This window comes from Anolis carolinensis, chromosome 1, assembly GCF_035594765.1.
Source record: "Anolis carolinensis isolate JA03-04 chromosome 1, rAnoCar3.1.pri, whole genome shotgun sequence".
NCBI classification, from domain to species: Eukaryota; Metazoa; Chordata; class Lepidosauria; order Squamata; family Dactyloidae; genus Anolis; species Anolis carolinensis.
In genome coordinates, this window is record NC_085841.1 from 48,350,375 (window position 1) to 48,371,675 (window position 21,301).

At 37.9% G+C, this 21,301-nt stretch overlaps 1 protein-coding gene across 2 annotated transcripts; it reads left to right on the top strand.

The window, feature by feature from the left end:
• Positions 1 to 508: 508 nt before the first annotated feature.
• tcte1 (t-complex-associated-testis-expressed 1) lies at positions 509 to 18,799 on the top strand. 2 transcript variants are annotated; one of them, XM_003215912.4, is made up of 5 exons: positions 509 to 719; positions 12,629 to 12,908; positions 13,360 to 13,925; positions 15,132 to 15,581; positions 18,528 to 18,799. In XM_003215912.4, the coding sequence occupies exons 2-5, from the start codon at positions 12,725 to 12,727 to the stop codon at positions 18,735 to 18,737; spliced, it is 1,410 nt and encodes a 469-aa protein (XP_003215960.1). In that variant the 5' UTR covers positions 509 to 719; positions 12,629 to 12,724; the 3' UTR covers positions 18,738 to 18,799. The 2 variants fall into 2 exon arrangements, with proteins under 2 accessions (XP_003215960.1, XP_062829844.1); XM_062973774.1 differs by lacking the exon at positions 509 to 719 and adding an exon at positions 8,441 to 9,966.
• Positions 18,800 to 21,301: the final 2,502 nt, after the last annotated feature.

Below are 21,301 nucleotides of genomic sequence, written 5' to 3' on the forward strand. Positions count from 1 at the left end.
TGTTATATTGTATTACATTATAATATTATTATCCATATTATATGTATATACAATATATTATATTATAAAACTGAGGCCGGGGGCCAGGTAAATGACCTCGGAGGGCCGCATCCGGCCCCCGGGCCTTAGTTTGGGGACCCCTGTTCTAAACAGTCACTGAACTAGTCACATGGTCTGCAACCTCTCCCACTGCTTCACGTATATAGAGACAAGAAAATTGTAAACCAAATAAGACATACACTTCAGGAAAGAAACCGACACGTTATGAAACAGACAATACATTAAATAAAGGAGGCCTGAGAAGGCTGCTATCTCCAACATATTCTACAGTGTGGATGCACCCTCAACCTGTATTTCACATCCACAGCAAGAAGATGACGTCTCCTTATGCAGCGCAGGAAAACAACCACTCAGGGTGTCAAAGGATCAAAGAGGCGCCAGTTTACCAGAATAGCCAATCAGGAGGCGCTCTCAAGGGAAAAGGAACCGCCCAGGGGCGGGGCTTGGTTTCATCTCATCCAGAAACTCCTGCTTCCAAAATATCACACACACCTGGCCTTAAGTTCCGCCCCCAGGCGGTTCTTTACGCCCTCCCGTCTCCTGATTGGACTTCGGCCTCGGCTCGTGCCTCTAAGGGGTGTGGTCTACGCTGCGAAGCCCCGCTTGGCAACGCTTCTCGTTTCCTTAGCAACGGACGGTTCTGCGGCCTAGACTTCCAGGTGGGCTAATGAAAAACCTGAGGCGGGGCCCGCTTCTGGGGGAACCGGGAAAGAGAGGGCCTGGGACTTTCAGGCCACTGAAATGTGGAGCCTTTGGATCCCTAAAAGGGAAAGAGTGGAGGGAAAGGAAGGGGCCTGAGGCTGTTAGGAACTGTGGGAGTCCAAAACACCTGGAGGGCCCACGTTTGCTGATACCTGTTCCAGACGCTGTGATTTTTTTCTGACTTATTTCTGTATAGTTTGGAAACTTTTCTTGTTGAGGACCCCATCTACCCTTAAACCCTTCAGATTTCTTTTTAAAAAATCAGTAAAAGTTGTTAAGAAAGATGACATTCATCTCTATATTTCAGTTATGATTTATATGCATTGATGCAGCTTCTGAATTGTATATTAGTACACTCTCTTTTAATGGAAAATGTATGTGAGTATGCTACTAAGATTGTGTTTGTTTCTCTATATTACTACACACTTGAAAACTGATGTGAAAGAAGATATGGTTATATTCATTCTTAGGCCCTATCTACAGTTTGAAACTGCAGCATACTGTATACGTAGAGAAGGCACATATAATGTTGGGCTGATGGATTATGCCCTGTTAGGATCATAACCTATAGGGTAGCGTTTCAGAAGTGTTCCTTAGTCTATTAGGTAATGAAAGATCATTGGGCACATAGATATTTTGTTTCTATTTTATGCTTTTAGCAGACAAAGATTCGAGTAGGCTTTTTCAAAATAACATAGAATCATAAGTTTATATAAGTAGAATCATATAAGGATCAAAAAACCAAAAAAGGAAAACACTAAATAATGCTCAAACCTTTGTACAGTGGCACTTATTTCACATGCCAGTAAGGAAATGCTCAAGATCCTGCAAGGTAGACTTCAGCAATACAGGGAGTGAGAGTTACCAGATGTACAAGCTGGGTTTAGAAAAGGCAGAGAGACCAAATTGCCAATGTCCGCTGGATAATGGAGGAAAGTAGGGAGTTCCAGAAAAACATCTATTTTCTTGACTATTCTAAAGCCTTTGATTGTGTGGATCATAATAAATTGTGGCAAGTTCTTGATGGTATGGGGATATGAAGTCGCCTTTTCTGTCTCCTGAGGAATCTGTATAATGACCAAGTAGCAACAGTAAGAACAGACCACAGAACAACAGACTGGTTCAAGATTTGGAAAAGAGTACTGCAGGGCTGTATACTCTCTCCTTACCTATTCAACTTGTATGCAGAACATATCATGTGACATGTGGGGCTTGATGAATCCCTGGCTGGAGTTAAAATTGCTGGAAGAAACATTAACAACCTCAGATATACATATGATATCGCATTGATGGCTGAAAGAGAGGAGGAGCTGAGGAGCCTTATCACCAAGGTGAAAGAAGAAAGTGCAAAAGCTGGGCTGCAGTTAAACATTAAAAAAAACCAAGATTATGGCAACCAGACAGATTGATAACTGGCAATTACAGGGAGAAAACGTGGAGGTAGTGACAGACTTTATATTTCTAGGTGCAAAGATTACTGCAGACGCAGACTGCAGCCAGGAAATCAGAAGACATTTACTTCTTGGTAGGAGAGCAATGACCAATCTCGATTAAATATTGAAGAGTAGAGACATCATACTGGCAACAAAGACCTCCATAGTTAGAGCAGTGGTATTCCCCGTAGTAACCTATGAATGCGAGAGCTGGACCATAAAGAATGCTGAGCGAAGAATAGACGCATTTAAATTGTGGTGTTGAAGGAAGATTCTGAGAGTGCCTTGGACCGCAAGAAGATCCAACCAGTCCATACTCCAGGAAATAATGCCCGACTGCTCACTGGAGGGAAGGATATTGGAGGCAAAGATGAAGTACTTTGGCCACATAATAAGAAGACAGGAAAGCTTGGAGAAGATAATGATGCTGGGGAAAATGGAAGTAAAAAGAGGGGCCAACTAAGAGTAAGGGTGGGCTGGTCCATGAGGTCACGAAGAGTCGGAAGCGACTGAACGATTAAACAACAAAACAACATAGAATCATAGAGTTGGAAGAGACCTCATGGGCCATCCAATCCAACCCCTGCCAAGAAGCAAGAAAATCATATTCAAAGCATCCCCGACTGATAGCCATCCAGCCTCTGCTTAAAAACCACCAAAGAAGGAGCCTCCACCATACTCCGGGACACAGAGTTCCACTGCTGAACAGCTCTCACAGTTAGGAAGTTCTTCCTAATTTTCAGGTGAAATCTCCTTTCCTGTAGTTTGAAGCCATTGTTCTGCGTCGTAGTTTCCTGGGCAGCAGAAAACAAGCTTTCTCCCTCCTCCCTATGACTTCCCCTCACTTATTTATACTTGGCTATCATGTCTCCTCTCAGCCTTCTCTTCTGCAGGCTAAACATGCCTAACCTGTTTGTTTTACTCACAACTTCATGTATTTAAATATACAGGTACATTTCTTGTCAGGTTAACTTTCAAAGTGTTTCAGTTTGTATCTTTAATTTATAATCTTTAACAGTCTCTTCATATTGCTTTGTACAGCTCTCTTTAATAACAGTCTACTTCCAAGGGAATCAAGCCTCAACTGACTTCTAGCCTCTAGCTTCTGTACTCTTACAGACTCAAGCCTCAACTGACTGTCATCTGCAAACAAAAAAGGCATACATTTCAGGAAATAAACCGACACATTATACAACAAACATTACATAGAGGAAGCTTGAGAAGGTTGCTATCTCCAACATATAATACGGTTTAATTGCATTGGACTGCATTATATGCGTCTATACAGATTCTATAATGCAATTTCAAGCTGCATTATAAGACATTGTAGATGGGGCCTAAGGCATATGAAAGCAATACAATTTGAGCACACATTATCTGCAGTACTCCAAAATTGTCCACATGGGTGGCTAAGGTAGTGACACCTTTCTTCGCTTTCTAATGGTTCACTGTCCAGACTTTGCTTTGTGCACATTATTTTAAATATATATTGCATCAAAATTACCATGAGGCTATGTGTATAAGGTGTGCATGAAACATAGATGAATTTTCTGATAAGATGTTGGTCCCATCTTCAAGATACCTCATTATGTACATTCAGGTATTCCAAAACCCAAAACACTTCTGGTCCCAAGCATTTCTGATAAAGGATATCCAATATGTAGTGCTTTTCTTATCAGCAGATTTCTGAAAGCAAGACAGTTGAACTAAAGTTTTGAATATTAAAAAAGCAGCTTACAAATGAAGCCAATGAGCTAAATGTTTTTGGAGTATGTCCTGACACAAATGGAAAAAATACAATGCTTTTTTCTTTTCTAGTTTTAGGATTCATTATCTGGCCCATTTGCAAATACTGTATGTGGGAAAAATTTAAATTGGGGAATCGGTCACATTTTTTGGCACTGAGTTTTTTCTAACACTAGCTTTTCAGTGTAGATGAGTGGGGCATGAAGTGGGTGGAATATATTATCATTTTCTCACTCTCCTAACAGCATTTCAATGTGTTATTTAATGCATAGGAAACTGTATGTGCCCTACTCTTCTTTTTGATTGACTAGAGCAGTTATGACTTCATGCAGTGTTCATTTTAATGACCTATATTACTAGCACCAGATTATCAGGAACAGGCCCAAGCCTCTGCTAGAGAAAGGGCTTGAAGATGCTGTGGTCATATTTAAAAATAATTGGTCAATACTACTTACACACAACATAGTAAGTTCTGACTTATAGCAACTCTAGGGAAAACTTATTACAGAGATTCCTTGGCAAAATTTGTTTGGTGGGATTGCTGTTGCCTTCTCCTGAGGATGAGATAGTGAGACTTGCCCAAGAATACCCAGTGGGATTCCATGGCTAAATAAGGATTTGACCCATGGTCTACCAGAATCCTGGTTCACCAAACCACTACACCAGCTGTATGTGCCCAGATATGAGCCAGAAGGTCATTGGGAAAATCAGGATACTTGGAGGAAGCAGTATGTGTGTGTCATAAATAGTAGAGCAAAATATGGAGCAAGACACATTGAAACGTGTACCCAGAAGCAACGTGATCATTTTACTACAGTGATAAGTGAATATAGAAGCCCATTTATCAAATAATAATACACTGCAGTGGGCAGGAAGCTATTTGGTTACCTTTATTGTCTTTCTGATGAGAATAAAATGAAAAATGTATTTCACTTTCATACCTGAATCTAAACTAAAAAGAAAACAAGTGTGATGAGCTTCTCACACCTTGGCAGGGCTCTATACAGGCAATCCCCAAGTTATGAACAAAATAGGTTATGTATGTTATTCCTAAGTTGAATTTGTATTTAAGTTGGAACAGGTAAATATTTTAAGTGTAACTCGAGGCAGAGAGACGGAGAGAGAGAGATGGAGGGAGGGAGAGAGCTAGCGCTTTAGATAGCTTAGGGAAGGGTTGACACTCCTTAGTGTTTGTTTTGCTGTCAGTGCCCCTATTCATAAGATTTCACCTCACTTTCTGTCCCTGTGATGATTGGATTTTGAAAAAAAATGGCTTGTTGTGGAAACAAGTTTTGGTGATAAAACTTCAGTTAAAACACCTTTTCCCCATAACTCTTCCAGGAGTAGATTTCCCTTCCGAGGGGTAGATTTCTCTCACTTCCTGTTGTCTCGCCCTCATTCTTAACTATAAATCATTTATAAGTCAGATGCTTGTAACTGGGGGACTGCTTATAGTTGATTGTATACTCAGTGTGGGAAATTATAACTTACTAGGCAGTTGTCTGTTCACCAAAAAGATACATAAAAAGTGTGAACTCAACACAGTAGAAAGAGTTCATATTCTGTTCTGACAGAATAAGTAAAGTGAAAAATACTGTTCCAGTGGCGATGTGTGATTACCACATCAAGAGGTTCTGTGAATTGATTCAATGTGATAAATGACTCACTGCAAAACTTGGCACCTTATAACTCCCCAGGGTTTTGATCTTGGATTTGATTCGAACACATTGTGGAATAGTTCTCACACCATAGCAATCTTGTTCTGTTACATTGAATGCTCATTCAGGACAAAGTGAAAGATGCATGCTTTGTAAAAACACATTTAGCAGCCTGTCTAGGTTTACCATATATGTCTAAACGTACTGCTATTCTCTCATATGCTGTGTATTTTTAGATCATAAACATTCTGAAGTAACTTCTACTCTAGAAACACCTGGCAATGCATGGTAATCATGAAAGATTGTTAATAATAATAATAATAATAATAATAATAATAATAATAATAATAATAATTTTAAAAGATATAAACCAGGGGTCCTCAAACTTTTAAAGCAGAGGGCCGGTCCACAATCCTTCAGACTGTTGAGGGGCCGAATTATCATTTGGGGGGAAAAAAACGAACAATTCCTATGCACACTGCACATATCTTATTTGTAGTGCAAAACAACAACAATAACAATGAAAGAACAATACAATATTAATGAAGATAATTTTAATCAACATAAACCTATCAGGATTTCAATAGGAAGTGTGGGCCTGCTTCTGGCCAATGAGATAGGTTAATTAGGATTGTTGTTGTGTGTCTTCAAGTCATTTCAGACTTTGGGCGAGCCTAAGTCCAAAATTATTTATTTATTCATTTACTACATTTATTTACTACATTTATATCCCACCCTTCTCACCCCGAAGGGGACTCAGAGCAGCTGTATGTACATACAATATATTATATTATTAGCATAACACAATATTAGCATTATATATTACTATATTGAACTATACCACTATACTGTAATATTATATGTAATGTATAACATATAATTAATATTATTCTTTGGTAGTATTATTAGTATATTGTATAACATAATATTATTATCAATATTACATGTATATACAATATATTATATTATTAAAACTGATATAAAAATATTATATTATAAAATTGAAGGCGGGGGCCAGGTAAATGACCTTGGTGGGCCGCATCCGGCCCCCGGGCCTTAGTTTGGGGACCCCTGATATAAACCGTCAAAATTGGCCACAGGACACCCTTATGCATAAAAACATTATGAATTATATTGATCCAATGAATACACAGCAGTTTGTCTAGAAAGCAGAGATTAAACAGCCCCATTTATAATAGGAATTCTCAAATGTATTTTACCAAACTGGTTTGTAAAGCTGTGGAGCCCTTTTTTGCCATAGCAATTAAAATCTCCTTCTGTTGTGGCACAGGCATACACGGGCTACTCAGGTCTCTTCTCAAGTCTTTTAAATCCTTGTACACATTTATTTATTTACAGCATTTTTACCCCGCTTTTCTCACCCGAGGGGACTCAAGGCGGCTTACAAAGGTCGGCAAAAATTTAATGCCCAAAACATAATCATATGCAAAACAATACATACAAATCAGTAATAACATTATTAAAACACATTATAAAATTTAAAAACATCTATGTAATTGAATCCATTCATCCGGAACCTCGTGCGTAAACCTTGATTCAGACCATGTCGACTCAAATGTTTATTCATTGAATGCTTGGGCACACAGCCATGTCTTTAAAGCTTTTCTAAAGCCCAAAAGAGTTGGGGCTTATCGGATGTTGGTAGGGAGGGTGTTCCACAGCCGGGGAGCCACTATCAAGAAAGCCCTGTCCCTCGTTCCCACCAGCTGCGCTTGCGAGGCAGGTGGGACCGAGAGCAGGGCCTCTCCGGATGATCTTAGAGTTCTAGATGGCTCATAAGAGGAGATACGTTTTTATATGCAGCATAGAGGAAAGAAGATATAGTAGCCATCAGTCTCATATATTCCAGATTAAGGCAGGTCCTCTCTTGGAAGTTATTTTGTTCTTCATTATGGATGGCTGACTCTGCTTTTGTTACTGCAATTTATTTTTAGAGCCATAAAATTCCAAGGCTGGAATGGATCATAAAGTTCAATTGCTTACACCAAAGTACTACAGAGGAGCTAATCACAAATTAATTTCCATAATATAGGCAAGAGAGTATCACAAGTGGAAAGCAGTAGTTATCAAGGAATGGTGTACTAAGACACTTAATGTTCTAAAATCATTCATTCAAATGAATTGAATTATGCACGGCATATTTCTGTTTCCAATTCGGCCTTTTAGCTTTTCAGCTGCCATTTTGATGTTGTTTCTTGTGTCTGACCAAAGAGAATCTTTCTAACATAGATATAAAAACACATGGATATTAAACTGATGCTTCTTGATAAACCTGTAGAAGAGTTTGCAATTAGCCCCCCTGTGTTCATTATGGAATTTCTTTGCAGCAAACATTTGTAGGGTGCTACCCTGTGGGTCTTTTTTTGCTGCATTTCCCCATTTCCATATACAGTGTTCCCTCACTACTTCGCGGTTTGCTTTTCGCTCCCTTGCTGTTTCGCAGGTTTTTTTGTCGTCCAAGCACTCTCAGAATGCCTTGGCCTTAATGCTATCCAATCAAAAGTGAGATCTATCAAACTAACCAATTAAACAACACAAAGCAACTCACGGAGGACCAGGCCATGGCGGCGCCTGCCTTTTGCACATGTGCTCTCGCCCCGCCTCCTCTTCCGGGAAGGTTTTACTGGCCTGGAGTTGCAGGTTTACAGCCTTCTCTGCCAAATTTCTGCCTGCCTCACCAAACTAAAACAACTACAGTGCAAAACGGGCTTGCGAAGGAGAGAAAGGCCACCTAACTACTAAATATAAGGTATAAATATTAAAATAAATATAGTGTTCCTACTTCGTGGATTTTCACTTATTGCAGGTGGTCCTGGAATGTAACCCCTGCGATAAGTGAGGGAACACTGTACACTTCTTGGATCTGGTGGCAAGGCACAAATTGTAATACTATTGATTGCTTTTTCTATGAGGATTAGCACAAGCATATGTGCAATACTATCTGTATCAACACATTTGTGGATTAAGTTTGAGCTGTAAATCATCTTAAATATTTGTTCTGGTCACAACAAGAGTACTAGGGTTTATTATTGGATGGAAGATCATGGAGAAACTGTGGAGCAATGAGCACGTGTGTGTAACAATTACAAGCAGAAATATAGGACTTCTTTGATGTTTGTAGTGATGTCTGGATTTCTAGAGCTTGATGTTTGGTCACCACTGCTAGTGTTCTGTTGGAATTGTGGAGGAAACCAGTACTATTTAAATTAGGTATAAACGTGCCCACATAAATACATATCTTCCTTTTTGAAAGTGGTCTATCGTGCTTCTTAGAGGTTACCCTAAAATTCAGAGGTACTTCTGGAGTACTTCCCAGAAAAACAGACAGAAACAAAGGTGAGACATCTGTCCATGGATGAACTGTTTTTGCTATTTAAAGAGATTTCTTGGAGTATGTCAAGAGCCTCCTCCCTAAGCTACTATAGATGATGTGAGTATAAGGGATTGTTATTAATTGCCTTTGACACCAGTGAATTGCAACCCTGTGAATGAGAAATCTCCAAGTCACTGTACTATCAGCAGCATTTCTCAGGTCTTGAGACTCATGGCTGTGGCTTCCTTCTTCATGCTATACACCTGTAATATGGCCTTCCTCTTTTCCGACTGCTTGCCAAGCATTATTATCCTTGCTAGTGAGTTATATTGTCCCATGATATATCCAAAGTATGACAATCTCAATTTAATCGTCTTGACTTCTAGGTAGAATTCAAACTTGATTTGCTCTCAGGTCCATTATTTGTTGTTTTGGTAATCCATGGTAACCATGGAACTTTCCTCCAGCAACACATTTCAAATGAGTTGATTTTTGTCCCTTTAACTTTTCTTTCACAATCATGAAAGAAATCAGAAAGATGGTCTGGACAATCGTAACTGTATGCAATGATATATCTTTACACTGTGTAATTCCTTCATAACTGACCAAGTACTAGTACTGTGATCTCTTGTTTAAAGTCTCCCTTCTGACAGTAGACCCATACTTGGTTGATCATGAAGGGAAGTTTCTTTTCCTAAGTGTAAAGTCACTTGTTTAAGAAAAAACACACAATTACAGTTTATATAATTCAATCAGTTTTATTGTTTGTGCTGAAAATGGCCATAGTAACTCTGCTCATTGTTAATCATATAAATTATTACATTCATTTTGCTTTACAAAAATAAAGTCAGCATTCTTGACTCTCAGAAACTGCAACTGCATAGAGTTTATACGCATTATCCCCCATTTGAGCTGTTGGGAAATTGCAGATTTTTAAATAATATTAGTGGTTCTTGATAACTAGTGCTTTTTCTTACAATTACCGCTTTCCTGCCATCCATCTTCTGGGATTGATGAGAATGACAATATAGTGGTAAGTGTTGTTACTGGTTACAGCAGCCATATTTGTGGGAGCATCAAGGATTTCTGATTAAAGAGCCACGGTGGCTGAGTGTGATGATGGGAGGGAGGTTCAGGAATTGTAGAAGGGGAAAAACTATAGTTAAGAGACTTCCTGTAATGTTTTGTTTGAGGGATTCTTTAATGTGGCTTTTGGCGTCAATAACTTTTACAGTATATTGTTGTAATGTATTTGCTCTATTTGCTCTACAGTTACTAACGATACAAAGGATTAGCTAGTATGATATCTTGTATCATTTGGCCCTCAGGCATCCTTTGTCTCATCATTTCTGCAAAGACTACATTACCCATTTGCTCTGGTCTCTCCCTACATTTCCAGTTCCCTGCCGCTATATCAGCTCATTGCTTTCTCTAGCACCTGCTGCTCACCTTGAATATAGTCAAGGAAGCCTTTGCAACCATATTATCTGCAGTGCAACATGAATCATTAATCTTTGCTTCTAGAGTTCTTCTTAGCATTTTGTAGATTTCAGCTCTTGCAATGTAGCAGGCCATTTTATCAGTGCTATTCCAGACAGTTTGAGGACTAGAGGGATTACCAAAGCCTACATCTTTCTAACAGCCTGTTAGAAAGATTTGAAAGACATCAGGCCTTTAACACACCAAGGGCTGCTGCTGCTTATATGTGCTAGAAAAGCAAAATTGAGCAGCCTCATGAAGAAGAAGGAAATAATGAGCTTGATCTCAAATATAAGCACCTGCTACCGTCTTTGTAAGAAGACAAACTGTGTGGGATCAAAGTGCTATTCTGTGGAAGTGTGCAAAATTATGGCACTGGTTTCCACATGACTACAAGCTTCTTTGCTGAAGGTTTTTTTTGTAACTCTTGTGATGATGAACATTTTGTCAGAGACTAGGAGGTACAGTGTTCCCTCACTACTTTGCGGTTCACTTTTCTTGGACTCACTGTTTTGTGGTATTTTTTATAAACACTAAAATAATATTATAATTATAAAATAATATTATAAATCCTTCTTTCTACTTCCTCCCTAAGGAGAAGCCTAAGGAAGGAAGGAGAAGCAGAAGGGAGAGAAAAGGAGGCTGAAGCAGCTTTGTTTTTGCCTCACAAGGCAGTGGCAGTGGCAGGAGCATCCCTATATAGCGTCCCTACTTCACAGATTTTCACTTTTCGCGGGTGGTTCTGGAACATAACCTCTGCGATAAGTGTGGGAACACTGTAACTCAATCTCAGTTTACACACTGTATCAACCTGGGCTATGCAATAAGAGGAAAGACATGACTTATCATTCAGTTTACCAGACTGCAGAACTACAATAGAGTCTCACTTATCCAAGCCTCGCTTATCCAAGCTTCTGGATTATCCAAGCCATTTTTGTAGTCAATGTTTTCAATATATCGTGATATTTTGGTGCTAAATTCGTAAATACAGTAATTACAACATAATATTACTGCATACTGAACTACTTTTTCTGTCAAATTTGTTGTATAACATGATGTTTTGGTGCTTAATTTGTAAAATCATAACCTAATTTGATGTTTAATAGGCGTTTCCTTAATCCCTCCTTATTATCCAAGATATTCGCTTATCCAAGCTTCTGTCGGCCCGTTTAGCTTGGATAAGTGAGACTCTACTGTATATCCAAATATACTGTATCTTAAACACATTTAATGAGGTTTTCTGGTATACAGAGCTATGCTCAAAAGGATCAAATTATAAAATGAAAGATCCAAAGCATAATAGAATCTGAGTATTGGAAGAGGCGGTGAGGTCCAATTCCCAACATGCAGAAAGACACAACTAAAGGACTCCTAATAGATGCACATTCAACCTCTGTGTAAAGACCTGCAATTAAGGAGAGTCAGCCACCCTACAAAGCAGTGTATTTCATTGTCAAACAGCTCTTCCTAATGTTTAGATAGAATATATTTTTCTATAATATGAATCCATTGGTTCAGATTCTAGTCTGTGGAGCGGCAGAAAACAATTTTTTTCCATCTACGATATGACATATTTTCATGTATTTAATCGTAGCTATCATGTTATCACTTACTCTTCTTTTCTCCAAATTAAACATACCCACCTCCCTCAGTTGTTCCTCTTAATATTTGGCTTCCAGACCTTTGGTGTTCTTGCTCATTCTTCTCTGGACACATCCCAGCTTGTCAATATCCTTTCTGAACTATGGTGTCCAAAATGGGCACAGTTTTCCAGGTAAAGTCTGAACAAAGCAGAATGGAGTGAGACTATGATTGCCTCTATACTGCAGAATTAATGCAGCTTGACACAAGCTAAACATGAATCACATTCTCTCAATCTCAGATGAATGGCAAACCCACTTTGAATAAATCATGCCTAGAAAATCCCATGATAGGTTTGCTTAGGATGATCATTGTAAATTGGAAACAACTTGAAGGCATACCAAAAGAAGTATTGTTATATGTCCAGAAATTGATCCAGTAAGGTATAATGGCTTTACATAATGTTATGTATACTGGTGCTAGCTATTGACATTGCCATATCAACAGTTTAAGCAAATGCAGTTATCAGATCATCTTCCCTAACACTACAGTAGTGTAATGCTTTCCAACATTTTATTAGTACCAGAAGCAGACACTAATTTCCGATTATTCTGATTAAAATTTTCTTCTAATAGGAGTGGCAGCTGATTTGTAGTAATTATCCAACTTGGGCAGAACATTCATTCTAATTCTAATTAAGAGAAAGAAAGTCAACACCATCATATTCCAAGATGCAGGAGCCAGCTGTTGGAGAACCCAAAGGTGTTGCCCCTCCAAGTCGTATGACTATAATGAACCCTGCAGCAAATCCCCGGCGAATGCGGCGGCTTATTGCAGAGGATCCTGAGTGGAATCTAGCCATAGTGCCACTTCTTACAGAACTCTGTATCCAGCACATAATCAACAACTTTGAAAGTAAGTGGGGACTCCTTGCAGAAAATCAAAGTTTGCTAAGTATTTAGGCAGAAGTTGGAATTTATGAACTGATTTTAAACTTGAAAATATTTGGCAGTTTTACCCACGAGGCAAATCATTCCTGCTGTTGTTAGCAAACCAGTTCATGCCGTGTTTTAATAAATAGATTTGAATTCTTTCTAATTTGATACTATAGAGTGAACTGTCATATACTCTTCTCAATGAATCCTGGGGCAGAAGGAGTGGTGGCTAGAAAATTCCTGTCATTCCAAACAAGCTAATATGACCAGGATTCTTTGGTGGAAGCAATATTAAATTAGTGTAAAACAAAATATAGATATGTTGTGTAACATTCTGAATGAATTTTTCTTCTTGGAATATATAAGAGAGAAAATGAACACCAAATTTTACCAAGCTCCCTGTTTTCTTGTGGTGTCTTCTTTTCAATTAGAGAATCCTATTTTGGATTGCCTCCTTCCTGAACACCAAAAAAAGGTACTGGAGAAAGTCTCTACCAGTCTTCCTCTCACTATTACTGCCAACCTGATTAGTGATGAAGGCTATTGGAAACGGTGCTGCACAGAGAGATGGACAGTTTGTGATGTGTCCCATTATGGAAACAGCTGGAAACAGATGTTTTTTGAACGTCACCTAGAGAACATTCTGAAGTATTATATCCCAGATACCACAAGCCCTGACCAAGTCCTGGATATCATCCCACTTTGCAAAGAATATGTGAGGAGACTGGAGATTGATCAATTTCTTCCGCCAGTGAAATTGGATCAGAAGGAAGATGAAGAAGCGTCTGATACTGAAAGTGATGCTGAAATAGATGAACCTTCAATGGACCATTTTGATATGAGCTTGCTTATTCCAGCTCTCTGTCACTTAGAGGAACTTCACCTGTCCTATGGTGTTAAAGATTGTGGCATGAATTTTGAATGGAACCTATTTGAGTTCACTTATCGGGACTGCAGCTCACTGGCAAATGCTCTGAAGAAGTGTCTAACTCTGAAAGTAACATTTCCAAATAATTTTATAACATTTTAGAATCCTAAGCACAAAATAACAATTACTAAAGGTCATATTAACAAGTCTTGCATTAAAGGCAAAACTTTGTATAACCTGATGCATGACTTAGAATTAGTACTTTATTCCCAGAGAACCATTTTTAAAGCATATTTATTTGGCAATCTGAAGCATTCTTATTTGAGAGTTTAATTGTTGTTTATAACTGTAAAATCTAGCGATCTCACAATAAAGAGGTCTGACATTAAACACAATTATAAAGCCATTTACTTCACAAGCCAGAATCAAATGTTGATTATTTAACTCGAAAAGGTTTAGGTGAAAAGCCCTGATTTAACCTTTTGCCTTAGTCTTATTTCTGTACAACTTATAAAGAAATAAACAAATATTTACAGTTGCCCTAGCTGCAACCCAAGATAAGAAATATAGCACAGGCAAGAGTTCAGTATTCCTGCCTCTTCTATTAAGAGCCCACCTAGCACCTTATGAAAGGAAAAATAAATGAAATATGCTCCAGTTATGGATGCCCCGTGAATTCTCTAGTTTATTTCTATATTTAATACAGTACTACACCTTTGAGGTTGTTTTCAGACTGTTTCTCACTGAATATCTATTTCAAATATACATATTCAGGATGTCTGTAGCTAAACATGTTAAATAAGAGTTTCTACAAACAGCAGAGACTTGCTGCTATTGCAAAAAAGTAGTATTGAACAGACAACTTGACCTTGTGTTTCTGCACTGACAAATGAGTTTGGGAAGCACAAAAGCCCTAAGCTAGTTCAATGATAGAACTGTTATATGGAAGATCTGCTCTGATAAATCATCATCCCTTTAGCAGCCAGTTGGTACCAGAAAAAGCCTTGAGCCTGCTTTGAGGCAATATGGAACTCTTTCTTGAAAATCTGTCTATTTCTGGGAAACTTAGGTAGCTAACAGCAGAACAAATGCCTAAATATCAAGAGCTTTCAAATCGCTTCTTATAGAAGCAGTTCAGGGAGTTTTGGAAATTTTAAAAAAGAAAGATTTAATTCTTACATGAAATTTTTCAAAACTTTCATATCTTCCTCAAATGCCCACATCCTCTAGCTTCAGTGAAAAAATGAGGGATTCCCTAGGAATGTGAGATGAAAAAGCACAATCAGATTTAGAAAAAACTTATTAAAGTGTGTGATTTAATTTTTTCTATTGCAGGTGTTGAAACTGACCCGTAGTAAAGTGGATGATGAGAAAGGCCGGCTACTGATCAAACATCTATTAGATCATCCCACGTTAATAGAGCTAGATTTGTCCCACAACCTGATTGCAGACCGTGGAGCACGAGCCATTGGCAAGCTAATGAACTGCAGCAACCTGATAACCCTGAACCTTTGTGACAACAGGATCCGGGCCCAAGGAGCCCAGGCTATTGCTCATGCCCTGTCCAAGAATTCCACCTTGACATCCTTAAATATGCGCCTGAACAGCATCGAGGATGAAGGCGGGCAAGCCATCTGCAATGCCCTCCTGGTTAATAGCGCACTAACAACTCTTCACTTGGGTGGCAATGAGTTGTCGGAGCCAACAGCCACACTTTTCTCTCAAGTCCTGGCCCAGAACGTAACACTGACACACATCAACCTTTCCTGCAACCACATTGGGATAGTATGCAATCTTTTTCTTAAAATCTGGGCTTAATCCACACTTAAAATGTAATATTTACAGCACGCAAAGAAAAGTCAAAGCCTTATATAGTATATGTGTGTGTGTGTATGTATGTGTATATATATGTGTGTGTGTGTATGCAAAACTTTAAAAACTTTACACTTTGCAAAGTAGGCCCAACTAGGTTGGGCTAAAGCTGAGAGAGTAGCTTATTGCCCTGTGATGAATTGTTGGCTACACAGTCTAGTTTACACATGCAATAAATGGAAGAAATAGAGTAGATACCCTGTTTCCCCGAAAATAAGACATCCTTGGAAAATAAGACCTAGTAGAGGTTTTGCTGAATTACTAAATATAAGGCCTCCCCCAAAAGTAAGACCTAGCAAAGTTTTTGTTTGGAAGCTTGCCCGGCACCTGCCAAACAGAACACCAGAGCATGCAGAATTGGTAAATGCATATACCAGTTGTACATGGAAATAATGGTAGTAACAGGAAATTCTTGATAGGATTCACAGTTTGTCTGGTTATGTTGGTTTGTGATGACAACTACTGTTTAATATATAATATATGTTCATTTTTTTTGTTCAACAATAAATGTGAATTATTCTTCATGGAAAAGTAAGACATCCCCTGAAAATAAGACCTAGCACATCTTTGGGAGCAAAAATTAATATAAGACACTGTCATATTTTCGGGGAAACACGGTAATACAATCTTTAGCTTTCATTAGTGAATACCCCTTTCCTAAAAAGCATATTTTATGCAAGCGGTGGCATACTTTCTATAGGTGCTTGTAGGAAAGATAGCAAAAAGCTCTTTAAAAGGCTAGTGCATAAGAGAAATTCATTTGGGAGTTCTGTGGTTTTAGCTATGAATAGGGTTTTAATCTATTTTAAGGGTTATAAGTATTTTTATTACTGTCAATATTCTATTCTAATGTTTGTATTTTTTAGGTTTTATATTGTATTGCATTGGTTTTGCTGTAAGCCGCTTTGAGTCTCTTTTGTAGAGAGAGAAAGCAGGGTATTAATAATAATAATAATAATAATAATAATAATAATAATAATAATAATAATAATAATATTTTAATCTACAGTGGCTTTGTGGGTGAAGTATTCTCATAAGGGATTGGTTGAATATATAACCTCACTTGCCACTTCAAAATGTATAAGAAAACAGAATGTACATATGTTGTATCAGATTCCCATTGACTGTGAGTTCTGTGAAAGTGAGTTAAAGGGGGTTTTAAAGAAATAAATGATGTGCCTTAGATTTATGCCCTTTGGAAGCGACATAAATTTACTTTAACAGAGGTATTCTGAATGTCTAGATTTACTACAGTGTAGGTTATCTGAGTGATTAATTTACTTTATTTAAAATAATCAGACTATGAGTGCAGCAAGAATGCTCATACCAGAGTATCAGCACAGAAATATGTCAGCCCATAACATGGCTCAAGGGCTCTTTCTACATTTGACATATGTTTGAAAACTATCTGATAACAAGTGCATCACCCAAAATGGGTTCAGTGCTTTGGATAACTTCTTTAAGGTTCAATTTTTGCCACACTAATTCTGTTCCTACTGCATCAACAGTTGAAATAATTAATCATTTCTTGTGTGTTTAAATTTGCATATCAAAATTCTTCAGAACTACCTGCCATATCTATCTACTATTCCTGCCTGTATACAAATTTGCTTGCCTTGCATGTTGCAGTGTGGCTTCTAGGAATTTCAAACACTTCTGAATTTCAGCAGAAATTAATTGACAGCTCCCTAGCAGACCAGGGCTTCATCGGTGCTCTGATGGGAAGAGTGAGTGCCTCCAAAGTAGTCAGATATCAAGAGAGGAATCAATTAAGCCAGCCAAATGTGTGGTCAGTCTAAATAAAGGATGGGGAACATACAGTCCATCAGATGATGCTGGAACCAGCAACTCCTATCTGGGTCAGCCAGCTTAGTCAATGAGGGAGAATGGGACTTATTTCCAGCATCCAGAACAGTATAAATTCTCTATCCCTAACTTAGATGACAAGGTGCCAGGATAAAGACCAGACTTGTACTTTTAACTAGATAACCAGGGATAACTGATGAAGTGTTCACAAGGAAACCACTTTCCTTAGGTGCTGCTTGTGGGATTTTAATAGGCAACTGTCTGGCCTTTGTGAACCATGAATGCTGAATTAGAGTAGTCTTCAATCTGTTCTAATAGGGCTCTTCTTATCCTTTTTATGTTTTCAGAATGGCAAAAGAGTTTTCTTAATCTCTGAGTAACACTATGTGATTCTGTTTTGTTTTGTTTGAGTGGGAATAGTTCCACAATTCATCCTCAAGGATGACTTCTCCTCTGAACTATCCTCTTATGGATCTTATTATGGTCCACCTAGAAAAGGTGAAATCCAGCATTTGAGAGTATCTATTTGATATTGCAATTAATAAATAAAAATGCATTTCGTAAAATAATAGAGTTGGAAGAGACCACATGAGCCATGTAGTCCAACCACTGCAATGCAGAAAAAGCACAAAGTATCCGTGACAGATGTTCTGCTAGGGGGACAGATGTTCTGCTAGAAAGCATTTGGAGCAGTGGGTTGAGCAAAAGATAATGTGTCCCTTGTACTAACTCTCCAGTGTAGTAACTTTTAAGTAAAAAGGTTTTCGGTCACTTTGGGATATTTGCATGTTAGAGGTAACATCATCCTTGGTGTTCTAGTTAGTTTGTTTTTGCAGGAGGAATAACATACATGTTTTTGTTTTTATTCACTCTTGAGAGAAGTAAGCATTCTTACTGCTTTCACCAGCCTTCCTTAGGAATTAGTTATAAGCCGCTCAACCAAGTGTGGGAAGTGTTTTGATGTAAACCTGAAGGGTTTTGTGTGGGTGTGTATTCTCATACATGTGTATTTGTGCTTACCCTTCAGCCTAGTTTTTTTTCTCCTGATTCTAGGATGGAGGAAAGCAGCTGCTGGAAGGCATGTCTGATAACACGACCGTGGTCGAATTTGATCTAAGGTTGGCAGAGGTGGGACAAGAGAGTGAATACCTCATAAACCAAACCATAAAGACTAACCGGGAACAAGCCCGACTCAAGGGACTTCGTTCAACCTCCACCCATGTCCCATCTGCTCATGAGGAAAAACATCCTGAACCTGTTTAACATTTATATATTTTTTTCATATTCTCCAACTGTATTTGATTAAATATCTGTTTTTAATCTAAGTACTCAAGTTTCTAACTTTTGTGTGCATTTGTCCTTTTTCTCATGCATTACAGTCATCTGAGCATCCAGAACTGATTTTTGTCAATGACTGGACTTTTGGTTACACCCTATTTCTGACTCTCTGACTCTGAACCAAAATGGCAGATCTCATTCTCAGATGACAGAGGGTAAATTGTGTCAAATCAGTACAACTGAAATAATCACATTATGGCTTAACCTCAACTCTCCTTTCTGTTTTCATTGCTATGCCAGATTACATGCACCTTATAAATATGTAAGGTTCACATGGGTGACACTAGATAAATATTTAAATAATAAATCAGAAACTTCATTTTAGATAGCATAGAAGGCCATTTTACCACAGAAAGTATGATTCACAATGTTGCTAAATACATTGGATAGTTTTTAAAAAACAATTTAGTGAGTTTCATATATGCCACCTTTCAGAACTATATACAGTAGAGTCTCACTTATCCAACGTAAATGGGCTGGCAGAACGTTGGATAAGCGAATATGTTGGATAATAAGGAGAGATTAAGGAAAAGCCTATTAAACATTAAATTAGGTTATGATTTTGCAAATTAAGCACCAAAACATCATGTTATACAACAAATTTGACGGAAAAAGTAGATCAATACACAGTAATGCTATGTAGTAATTACTGTATTTACGAATTTAGCACCAAAATATCACGATGTATTGAAAACATTGACTACAAAAATGTGTTGGATAATCCAGAACGTTGGATAAGCGAGTGTTGGATAAGTGAGACTACTGTACCTCTTCTTAATTTGCCTCCACCTCCCTGCTTCCTCTTTTTTGCTGTTCAAACTTCTGCTGTCAAATTAAGGAAAATCAAGACCAAGAACAAAATGAGAACAACGAGCTATCCATTTGCACCTGTAATTAATAATGCAAACATTATTACAGGCCTAACAACAACAACAAATCTTTATTCATATCCTGCTTTTCTCCCTCACAGGACCCAAAGCGGTTTACAACATATTGTGGGAGGCCATTACACAGCCAGGCTAGCTACATTAGCCAATAAAATCTATTTTCACCTCATAAAATTTGGGCAGGAAAATTATGTGCACAATAGTTATTGATGTGTTGTAACTTCTAAAGTTATGGGGAACGAGAGATTTGTTGCAGATGAATCACATAGCAGTCATGCTCAAGTTCACTTGGGGGTTTGCTCTAGAAAGGTGTGTGGGAAAAGCAGAATATTTTGTTCTGTTCTGTAGGAATATGAGAAGTTTTGACAAGCTAACATATCATTCTAAGCGAATGAACAACACATCTAAACCTTGGGACTGGGAAAATGCCTCTACAGTTCTGCTGGCTTATACTGTTTCCAAAAAGTGGGTTATTTTGAGGCCATTGATAGAATATGCTGTGACTTGAATGGCTTCTTGGATGCAATTTGCTTTTGAATGTAATGATCCTAACACTATAAGGCCTAGTTATGTCTCTTGCAGTGTTATCTTTTTCTGCCACAGAAAAATCTTTGTAATATGGTCAAGTGCTGATGGTTAGGATAGCAGACAACACCCTTGAAAGTGACAATCCTTATGTTCTATGCAAAGTTTTTCTTTTTCAGCATCCTCTGTTTGACCTCCAAAATCTTGTTTTTTCAAGCCTCTCTCTGTAGTGCTAAAAAAGGTGGCTGTTACACAGACAACTGAGGCATGGAATGAGAAACCTTTTAAAATTATTGTTGCAGGATAGCACACACTTAAAATTCCAGAAAATGTTTTATTGCTCACATAATGTGAAGTTTTCAGTACAGGTGCTAAGCCATTCTGAAAACCAATATTTTTCTGTAGTGACTTTCCTCTGTTACACACCCGTTACTCACAAAGAACTCTGCATAGTTCTTTACATAGCTGTTTGTAAACTACTCAAAAGTATTTCTGTCAATAATAGCATATTTTCCATATAAACCTGTGCATACTTATTTGAAAGAGCTAAGTTCCACTGACTTTACTCCTTAGTAAGCATGCTTAGTACTGAAGCACTGGCTTTACACCACTTACCTTAGAAAACATGACATCGTTATAACAATGTTTAGTATTTTTTTGCTGCCACATTGTTTAATGAATCTACTGTTTCATATGGAACAATGTCAACCATTCCTGATCTTTATTATTCACTTTTGATTCTTGGGTCCACTACATGTTTTTTTTTCAGAAGAAACTTACGTTAAGTAGTACGGTTGGTATTTTTGGAAACCTCTTTCTAGTCTAAAATCCAGTTTTGGCTGTCTAGAAAAAATTAATAAACATTTATCTTGATGCACTTTTTAGGTTCTATGTGGTTTACATTAGTTAAAAGATACACATTTAAAGGATAAACTAAACAAGTGTTAATAGACTAACCTTCATCTTATTGTCACCTAAAAATACCTACCAATATTGAACCATCTTGTATTACTTCAGGAAAAATACTCAAATTCACTCTCTGGTGCATATCTGATTAAAGAGTGGCAAAAAGCAGCC

What these genes read in the sequence shown, in the direction of transcription:
- tcte1 (XM_003215912.4), top strand. Translation starts at nt 12,725, where the DNA reads ATGCAGGAGCCAGCTGTTGGAGAACCCAAAGGTGTTGCCCCTCCAAGT. An exon ending in CATAATCAACAACTTTGAAA is followed by an intron (nt 12,909 to 13,359) that starts GTAAGTGGGGAC and finishes CTTTTCAATTAG; the next exon opens with AGAATCCTATTTTGGATTGC. An exon ending in CCTGCAACCACATTGGGATA is followed by an intron (nt 15,582 to 18,527) that starts GTATGCAATCTT and finishes TCCTGATTCTAG; the next exon opens with GATGGAGGAAAGCAGCTGCT.